Source organism: Megalobrama amblycephala, linkage group LG11, assembly GCF_018812025.1.
Source record: "Megalobrama amblycephala isolate DHTTF-2021 linkage group LG11, ASM1881202v1, whole genome shotgun sequence".
NCBI lineage: Eukaryota > Metazoa > Chordata > Actinopteri > Cypriniformes > Xenocyprididae > Megalobrama > Megalobrama amblycephala.
The window spans coordinates 25,750,273-25,760,837 of NC_063054.1; the positions used below are offsets into that span (position 1 = coordinate 25,750,273).

Consider the following 10,565-nt stretch of genomic DNA (forward strand, 5'->3'; position numbering starts at 1 on the left):
AATGGCTAATGCTGAACGCTCCAGCTGTGGTGGTACGCAGGGTAGGACACCATTACACGATAGGCTGAGAGGTGCCACACGTGATTAAGTTAGCCGTTACGCTTTCTCCAATGGTAAAAGATACAGACCCTCTCATCTCCCTATAATATACAATCTCTGCCCTGAACACCTTGATCAGCTGGTTCAGGTGTGTTTGTTTGGGGTTGGAGCTGTTTAATCTGCCATCTTTGTAGTCATTTTGTAGTTTTTCATGTTGATTAGACTTTATTGTTCCCAGGTGTGTCTTGTTAGCCTATTAGCAGGGGTGCACATAACTTTTTTGGTCTGGTTCTCAAGGGAGGACCTGGAGATATTGCTTGGTCAGACCTGCCAACCTTGGAAAAAATTTTTGAGTACCACTGTGACAGGGACGGGACACGGGTGTTTTTTGGTTTTTTTTGGTGTGGGGGGGGTGTCATATATTTTTTCACATTTTTGAGAATGCAATACACAAAACACACTCACATATTCACACAGGTTGGTACTCAAACTTTATGCGACACAGATCCTAAAAGCTGTCCTCATCACTTTCCTCCTGACTGCTCTTCTCACTATCTTCTTTTCTCTCGAACATGGTAGTTGATGACAATGATTGTTTTATTTTTTTTATTTTACTAACATTAATGACACAGACAACAGCAAGAATATTAGGCTGCTGTCACTTTAAGAAGGAAAGAACGGAATGAATAAATGACACATCCGGTTTCTTTCTCAACTGTTCACTTATGACATAACCAAGAGAATACTTGCCGAGACAGGTATTTTGACATAATTTCGTGTGTATGTGTCCGTTCAATCGCAAGTAAACGCGAAATAGGAATTAATTTGAGCGTGTTCGAGTGCTGTCTGACTGTCTCTCTCTCTCTCTCTCTCTCTCTCTGCGTGCGTGCGTTTCGTGGGTGTGAGGCTGCGCACAAATAACAGCTCACGAGTCCCGATTTTCGCCTCTTCTTCTGCTTTTAAAATCATTTGAATATGTTAATTGGCGAGACAAAAACACAGCCAAATGATAAACTTTCACTCTATGATGGTTAAATTTAGCAGTTAATCCGCAAATTACATGTGTGGCGAACCGTTGGGCCTTATCCGTACGGATCACAGATTAACTGTGATCCGTTGCACACCTAATAATTAAAGAACACACTTATCATCATAATTGCTATCTTACCAGAGATGGAGAACAGTCCTACTCCAGTAAGTAAACGTGTCCCTGTGAACCGGTCCTCAAAACTTCCCTCTATGTTTTCTGGTACGCATCGTTTATTTTTTTACCGCGTATGCATACCACTTATGTGCACCCCTGCCTATTAGCCCCCTGTATATATATGTAGCCCTTTCCACTCATGTATATAATATAAACTGACCGTTTGAATTGCTCCATCAGCTCATCATATTTTTGGATCACCTCCTTTCCATCCACAGACTCCATACATCTATCATAACACAAACAAAGTAGTTTTTTAATGAAGAAAACAAATTGTTGAGTCATTCCCAATCAAGCCTTCTCAACAAACACAAAGCATAAGATATTTACGGGTGGTTGATGAATCTGAAGTTATTGTAAGGGATCTGTATGCGTTCCTGCAAGTCCTGGACAAATCTCAAGCCTCCAGCAACCAAAGGCATGTTCTTGTAGACAGGGGAGTAACCTGGAAGACGAATAAACCGGTTAAAATCGCAAGATAATAACAAAAATCCCAGTGATGTTACTTGTTGATAATGAAGATGTGAAGACCGAACCCTGGGATTCCTCTTTCTGCATCTGCTTTTTGAAGATCATCTTGCAACATTCCAAATCCTCGTCAAACATTTTGATCAGCCTTGGATATCTAGTCTGAGCATCAGCTGCTATCAGGGGTCGTTCCAACAGTCTGCCAAACATATCCAAAACCTGCCAAGCAGAGACTCTATGAAACTATGTTGTGTTTTTTGCATTGAAAAAAGTTGAGAGAAGAAAAACTCTAAACACAAATGCTTTCCACCAACTACTTCCAAAGACATACTTTTTAATATTATGGTTCACTGCACTATCAAATGCAAAAATCAAATATGCAAGTAAAGAAAATACGTTCCAGGATGGAACGTTCTGCTCATTGCAAGTACAACTCAAAAATAAAAAAGACCCTAAAGTGTGTTTTCTTCTCCTGCAGGGTTCAAACTGAGCTCTATTAAAGATCTTGTGACTGTGGAGATTTGTGTGCATTCCAGTCTTAAAATTCAGGCCGTGTTCCTGATTGGGACTTGTTAATACGCTAATTCTCTATAACTCATTAAAGACAGAACACTGAAAAACACTGAAACTGTCTATGTATAATGTCCCAAGTCAGGAGCATGTGTGCAGCTCCACACCAAAAAAATGCTTTCACAATTCCAACATTATTGTATTGTTCGCACTAACAGATAGTGTTGCCCACCTTGAATGCGTGCTCCAATCCAGAAGCGTCATCAAAAGCATGACCACAGATTGCACCCAACTGCCGGTCAATATTGTCCACCATGAGCTGGAACTTAATTAAATCTGCTTCAAACTCCTACAAACAAGCACCCTTTAATTGAGGAACGTCAACCTGTCATCTGTGATTTTGTTGTGTGCCCACTTACCAAATTACTAACATCAAGGCAGTCATACGGCTTCTCTGAGAAAGTTCTGTAGTCCTCCAAGAAGATTTTATGTAAGTGCTGGACTCTCTGGCTGAGAGATTTTCCTTGAATCCCTCCAAACAGGACCTTCTCTAGCTTCATCATATCGACTAAAGTCAGCAGGAGAGTCTAGACAATAACAGTGAAAAAGAACCAGACAACACTGTCTTCGCATAATATCACCTTTTTTTTTTTTTTTTACATAATTCCATATACCGTAGTTACCCGGAATGCCTGTATAATTTCAGGTTTAGGGCCCACGCATACTCCAAATTAGGGAACATGCAAGTACATAAAAAATGTCTCTCCACTTACTTCGATTGTTCTCAGCCTCTTTATGAAGTGATCCAGCCCAACAAATACCATGAGGGGGGAGAAATCCCATGGCTTAATCGGGTACTCAGTCCTCTGGTACTGACTCAGGTTGGTCCTTCTGTCCTCGTATGTGCTCCTAAAATGTGTCAGCACATCTACAGCAGTCTGCACTCGCAGAAGGCTCTCCTGCACTTCACCTTTCAGGATGTCATCTGGGTTCAGAAAACCCCGGGCCTGACAAACAACACTCTGAAGTAAGTAAAGAGCTGTCACTTTACAATAAGGTCCCATTAGTTAATGCACTAACTAAAATAACCTAACAATGAGCAATACACTTGTTACAGCATTTATTATTCTTTGTTCACGTTGGTTATAAAAACACATCTGTTAATTTTTAGTTCATTTTAGCTCAGTAGCCAGTTGCATAAACTTAGTCACTATGCTTAGTTACTGTGTCTTAAAGTCCTCCTGTAGTCAATAATTGTATGCCTTAAAACTAATCTTTGATCACCAAAATTACATATTTAAACATATTTTCCTGTGAAAAAAATTCTTGTGCCATAAAATAGCTTGAATCTAACTCTACACCCTTGCCTCATTTAATATACACAGATCTATGAATTAGCCCCGCCTCCACTCACTCGCACAAGGTCAGATGAGATCCACTCGGTCAACTTACTGAGGTAAACACTGCACAATGGTATCACTTTTTACAAAGTTGGACACATAACGGTGATTAATATCATAAGCATTTTGCTTGACTACGTTATAAAACAGCTAATAATGTGTTGCTAATGTTACGCAAACCATGTTCGCATTCACGAGTCAGACAGCTGCCTTCTAACAGTCAGTATCTTTAGAAACGCTTTGACAAACTCAGAACGTCAGTGGAGAAAGGCATATAGTTCATCATAACATCGTAATATACATCATACACCCGCCATATTGCTAAATCTACCTGATTTTTCATATCAACAGAAAAATCTACCGGGATAACCTTCTTTTGATACGTATCCCCTCAATGTTGTTTAATTAAAAAAAAGGGAAAAAAAGAAAAAAAGAAAAAAAAATTCTTTTGAGACTCCCTTGCACGGTTAGTTAATGATATGCTAAGGCCCACCGGCACGTTGACGTGATTGGTTACAAGGTAGTTTGTGACATCAGAAACACCAGTGATTTGGTTTACTGCAGTTTTAAAGAGAAAATACTCAGCAATGGTGTTGACTTATGAATTTGCACATGGTTTGTCTTAAACCATTTTAAAAACACCAGATAGACATTTGAACATATATGAACATTAAAAACTTGATTTTCATTTTATATATATATATATATATATATATATATATATATATATACACATTCTCATGTCATTCCAAACCTGAATGACTTTCTTTTTTAAAAGTAGAAATTCTGAAGAAAGTATGTTTCGAAGTTTCAGAAATGAAGCACCATAAAAAACACCATAACAATTTGATGCCAGTGATACAACATGACTTGTGTGCTATATTCCACATCTTTCAGAAAAAATCTGGGATTGGAATATTATGACACTGGGTATAATGGGTAAATACAGACAGAATTTCAGAAAATCTCCAGGACACATAAACAGATGACAACAATAACATTTAATTGTTATACACTCTCAGAAAAAGCACAAACGCTGTCACTGCGACAGAACCCTTTCAAAGGTACTAACATGTACCATTTAGGTACTAATGTGTTTCTTTATGGTTTAATATGCACCCTTTTTAGGGGTAAATAAGGTATATATGTGAACCATTTGAAAGGGTACTGCCCCGGGGACAGCTTTTGTACCTTTTAATAAAGCATTACTTCATTAGAATACCTGCTGGATGAGGAGGTTGCAGATCATCTGTAAAAGCACTATGACTCGGGCTGGTTTGTTGTAGTATTTGGAGTTTGCCCAAATCAGACACACTGTGTGCATGAGAGCAAGAATCTTTCCCTTCACCTCACTGAAGTCTGCATTCTCCAGATCTTCTAAACGTCTCTCCATTGGCTTGAGGTAGACATTGATATCTTTCGCCTCATTTAGAGCTTGATAAACACAATACAAAATCCAATGAAGATTCATAGCTGTCATAGAATTAAAGAGGACCTATTATGCCCTTTTTTATTTTGTTTTTGGGCTCTACTAGAATATATTTTCATGCTTGAATGTTCATTTTTTCCCCCATTTCTGATATTGTTGGAGCTCCTCTCTTCCCAGTCTATTTCTGATTGGTCAGCTAGACCAGTGTGTTGTGATTGGTCAAGCACCTCTAGCGTGTTTGGGGAATTGTCCCACCCCTTACCGTAACTGTGAGTTTCAACACGCTACTAACTAAATAAACCAGACCCCGCCCCTTTATTTAGCGTATGAATTATTTCGATGAGGAATATTGTGTCATGTTTGTTCCCGGAAGAAAACTCAAGACTACAATGGAGGCATTTCAGGGAGTTCAGAAACAGTACACACTGATACAGAGAATAACTCATGCTGGAGGGACTTTGGAACTTTGCAGAGCTTTCTCATGGTCAAACAGCAACATTACACACTAAAGAAAGATGAACATGGAAAAAGGCATCTTTAATGCAGGAACTAATGGGGGTTTTTTTGTGCACAACATCATACCTTCTGCAACATCACGGAGCATTTTTGCAAAAGCAGGATAATAACTGCTGTCTATCGCATCCAAATGCTCAGCCAATGTGACCAATTTAGGTGCCTGGAGCTGGCTGTGTATACCCTGAAGATCCGCAAACCTGCAACACAACATAAAGTGGACAAACAATCTTGAAAGACTTTTCTAGGCAACATCAGAGTGACTGAACTCCCAGTGTAGTGTGTCACACTAACCTGTTCTTCCAAAAGCTCAGCTCTGCATGTGGAGTTGGGTTTTTGCCCTCAAGTAACAGGTCTGACGAGTCCTTCTTCAGGACCTTATAGACCAGATTAGTCCAGGCAATAACAACCGTCTCCATAGAATAAATAAGGCTTCTATCCACACGAGGCAAACTGCAAAAATCATGCCAACGAAAATGCAAATGAAATATTTCAGACAAAAAAAACAAACATATTTATTAAAATCCCATCATTTTAAGAAGCCACCTCTTATCAACTTGCTCAAGCTGCTCCAATCCTTGAGGCAAAGGAAGGTAAGTTTTGCCTTTGACTTTTGCAGCCATGACAAACACTTCGTTTTTAAAATCGTGGACATGTCGCATGATGTCCTGAGAAACAACATGAGGAACATCCTGAAGGTTCCTTGGATTAGACAGAAGCGGTTCCACAAGCTAAAAATAAAGAAAATTAAATTAGAAAATGTTGTTCTCGAAACATTAGCATAAAAAATTATTTATAAATTGTTCATCGTTCATTTTTTCCTGAAACATTTTATTTTTATTTTATTTTTTTTTATGTTGCTACTTTTTTTCAGAACATTCGGAGAATAAGCAAAAGTAATGTTTCCCTAATGTTTACAAAATGATACAATGAAATGTTTGTATAACCAACAAAAAACTATTTAAAATTTTTTTTAAAAAATGAACATCAAGAGAACATTCAGAAATAACCTAACTTAATGGGAACTTTAGCAAAACGTTTTATAACACATTTGTTAGCTGGGTAATTTTGTTTGCTGTAACTTGTGCTTTTGCACATTGGCCAACTTCTCGTTATATAAAGTTATGTAAAATTTACAGCCTGTAGATCTTCATCATTCTGAGTAGAAGTTTGAGACATCATGACAGATCTGCACTATAGCGTATATGTGACTTGTATCAAACTATGAGGGCAGAGAAGTTCAAAACAAAACAACATAGCAGAAAAAGTGAATCTGATAGCACTAATTTGTAATAAAAAAAAAATTTAAAAAAGTAATGAATAACAACCTAATGTGCACATATACTAATACAGCCACATACATCATGGCAATGAACTGTAGAAAAAAGAGCTCTTGTGTTACATTTTAAACTCAATGAATGTTATTATACCATCAAGTACACTTTCTTCTACAAGACACTGAAGTCAAGGAGCAACATTTATTATATGTATGGGTAAAGGGAAATAGGCATTTGTTTATATGTTATGTGGAATTAATTTGCTTATTTGGTTTCAATCGATTGTAGTTAAATTATAAGCTTCGTATCCTGAATTATCCTGCAACTTATTCTACTGGGTAAATGAACTCAACAACAGTCCAAGACTGATTAAACGAATTAAAGAATTCAAATCTTTTGTCAACTTTTGGCAGCTCGTTCTCTTTCATTTTGGCGATGAATTTGTAACTGACCGGACTAACTGGATCTGCTAAACAGCTGTCTCCATAGCAACCCAGTGTTTACATGGGTCAGCCTGCTGTTGCTATGACAGATATAAATAGTCAGTTTATTCATTTAAAAAAAAAAAAAAAAAAAAAAATCAGACTTCATTTTTTAGTACAAAATTAATTATTCTGAATTAGCATGCAACTTATTCTACTGGGTAGTGGGTGTCTTTCAGACAGGTCAGACAACCGTCTCAAATAAGCATTCTTTGGCTATAGCGGACATCACTACTTAACGTTATCCTGATTCTAAACAGATAACGTAACGTTATTAGAGAAAACACGACTGGGTTGCTGAATTATTGTCAAAGAAAATAAAACTCAATAATTAATGAAACAGCTGTTACTTTCAAAAAGATATGGCTCACGATACGTGTAGTAAACATTGTTGCAGTTTGTAGTTACAGTTTGTGTCAAATACTGTATGTGTTAGCTACAAATGCTCTCATAGTTGGTTTGGTTGCATTTATAAATGTACGTTAACGTTATTTATATAACTCACAAATGGCTTTACAATCATTTTGAAAATCTGATTAAATTATTCATTAAAAAGTTAGCCAATCGGGCATCGCGAACTCGACTCACATTTTCCATAACCACCGAGAGCTGCTCCAAAGGACAAAGACGGGATTTCCCCCAAATTGCCGGTATATTTGATTTTTTCATTTTTCTTGACGGACAGCGCAGTTTTGCCCCGCTTGAAAAAAATAAACCAATTTGTTCTGACAGGACTGACTTGATCTGCTTTAAACCGCTGTCTCCATCGCAACCCAACCAACACTTCTGCTGCAATGTTTACATGGGTCAGTCTGCTGTTGCTATGAGAGACAAACCGTCATTTTATTCATTTAAATGTATAAATGTAAAAAAAAAAAAATAGACCCTTTTCACAGTCTGTGATGGCGCGTTTTAACGGGCATCAGCATCGTAAATCCTGCAAAGTTTTTTATATTTTCATTTTCTTTTTTTTATGTATGTATAACATTATATTACCTTTGCATCAAATTACAAAAATTAGTTAACGCTGCTGTGATGGTGTTTCTATATGTTGCACACCAGGTGAAAAAATACTATAGTAAATACTATAGTGTTTTTGAACCATACTATAGTAAATTGTAGTATACTGTATATATTATAGTATTTACATCACTTTGTTAATGAATGCTACAGCATACTGTAGTATTAACTATAGTTAACTGATAAACTGTATTAAATACTGTAGTATACTTTAGTTTTTACTACAGTAAACTGTATAGTGTATATTGTAGTATAATATACCCTATAGTTAGAAAACTTAGTACAGTATTGGATAAAGTAATTTGTTTTTTATTACTATAGTTGTTATATTATCACAGCAACTATAGAATTACCACAACAAATTAATTCAAGTACTTTACTATAGTATGGTTCAAAAAACACTGTAGTATTTACTATAAATTACTATAGTATTTTTTCACCTGTACTATACCAAAAAAATTGATTGAGATTCATACATGTAAAGAGATTTACAAAAAATAATCAAATTCATAAATAAATAGATTAACATGCACAAATAAATGTAAAGAGTTTAAAAAAAAATACTAAAATTCACAAATAAATAAAATGAGATTTGCAAATAAAAAAAAATATTTATATATCTGTTTTATGTCACAAACTCAACTCTGCCTGGCATTAATTCGTGGATTGTTTCCTGTTAGTTTCAGCCTCAGATATCACGCCCATGGACTGTTGGCTGAACGTCTGATGCATATGGCACACTTAACTGGAAACACTTTAGGATTTTCGAAGTCGTCACTTGGTTGGTTGAATTCTACAGGATGTCCGGGAGACTTCTGTGTTGCATTCTTTAACGGTCCACCTGGAAACAAATGCCGTGACGCCAAACCCCCTCGCGGAAGAAGAACGGCGTCATGTTTACAACTGTGAGAATGAGCACGTACCAGGATCAACTAAACGCTGGATTTTCAAAAGTATGAGAAGTTCGCGGCTCCATTGTTGCAGTAAACTTGCACAACTTTCTTGAATAAATAATTTATTAGATGCACGCCGGTCTGTTATCGTAGGGACATCGACCTTACATTTTCATGCCCCTAAACATGACGCAGAACAAAACAAACTGTGATTGGTTCCGTTACATGTCAGTCAATCGTCCTCTTGGGTGGTCCTTGGCCAATGAAATCTGCGATAGAGTCCCTTCTGCTGTCAGTCTGAAGGTCTGGCTACGCGAGACATGTTTCATTTTGCAGATTAATTTCGCACCCCTGAAAGGAGCTGTAATCTATGGCTGCTTCATTCAAACTGAGCTGAACTGCTGTTTGTGTGGTTAAAATACCCTGTTTCCAAAAGATTATTAAAGTTTAAGGCTTATATTCATCAGGATCAGTGAATCGGAATAAACTCAGGATTATAAACAAATTATGATCAATAACAGATCCCAAGCATCATGATCTGTACACCCTCTGTACACTGGACACAAGTGGCGTGACACAGCTTGTCAAAAGCAAATAGGCTACTACCATTATATTATAAAATCACACTGTCTACACTGGACACAACACATCGGACAAGCTGACAGGCTTACGGGCAGTATATACTGAGGTGGAGCGACACACATGCTAGACCAACGCTAGACCAGCTGATCGAGCGGCGATCATGAGCTCTTATGTTGAAAGGGCATACCTGACCCTGGCTTTCGTAGGCCAAGCGATAATGTCCACTATCCAGTGAGAAAGCTTCTGCTTAGATACTGCACGTCCCTTAGTACAGCCACCGTACCAAACAAATAGCTGGTTAGGCTGAAGAAAGACGGCCGAGTGGTCGATAAAAATCCACAAAGTGGGCAAAGAGATGACCTGTGCTTTCAATGGAGTGGAAAGAGACACTGCAGTCACCAGGTCCGAAGCGAATACACTCGCCATCCACCGAGAACGCATGCTAATCTCCTATGTGTTTAGTCAAAGCAAGAGCAAGAAGCAAAGCAGTTTTCAGAGTGAGCTCCCTCATAGCAATGGAAGCCAAGTGCTCAAACGGGGGCAGAGAGAGAGCTTTCAGTACCAGCACTAAGTCCCACTGCGGCACTGAAGGTGGGCGTGGTGGGTGTAATCTCCTCGCCCCTATGAGAAATCTGACCACCAGCGCATGCTTCCCAATCGATTGCCCGTCAACCCGGGAACGAAACAAGGCAATATCAGCCACATAAGTGTTGACAGTAGGCTCCCATTATCCAACTTGTGCTGCAGG

At 37.9% G+C, this 10,565-nt stretch overlaps 1 protein-coding gene across 1 annotated transcript in view; it reads right to left on the reverse strand.

Annotated features, from left to right (window-relative positions):
- LOC125278133 (dynein axonemal heavy chain 9-like) overlaps positions 1-8,088 on the reverse strand; it is a 102,865-nt gene extending 94,777 nt beyond the window's left edge. The window contains 11 exon segments of the mRNA XM_048206974.1: positions 1,404-1,472; positions 1,574-1,688; positions 1,780-1,930; positions 2,454-2,570; positions 2,641-2,808; positions 2,995-3,228; positions 4,844-5,055; positions 5,633-5,763; positions 5,858-6,016; positions 6,110-6,294; positions 7,911-8,088. Of these exon segments, the coding sequence (XP_048062931.1) occupies positions 1,404-1,472; positions 1,574-1,688; positions 1,780-1,930; positions 2,454-2,570; positions 2,641-2,808; positions 2,995-3,228; positions 4,844-5,055; positions 5,633-5,763; positions 5,858-6,016; positions 6,110-6,294; positions 7,911-7,991 (1,622 nt within the window). The 5' untranslated portion in view covers positions 7,992-8,088.
- Between the last annotated feature and the right edge of the window lie 2,477 nt (positions 8,089-10,565).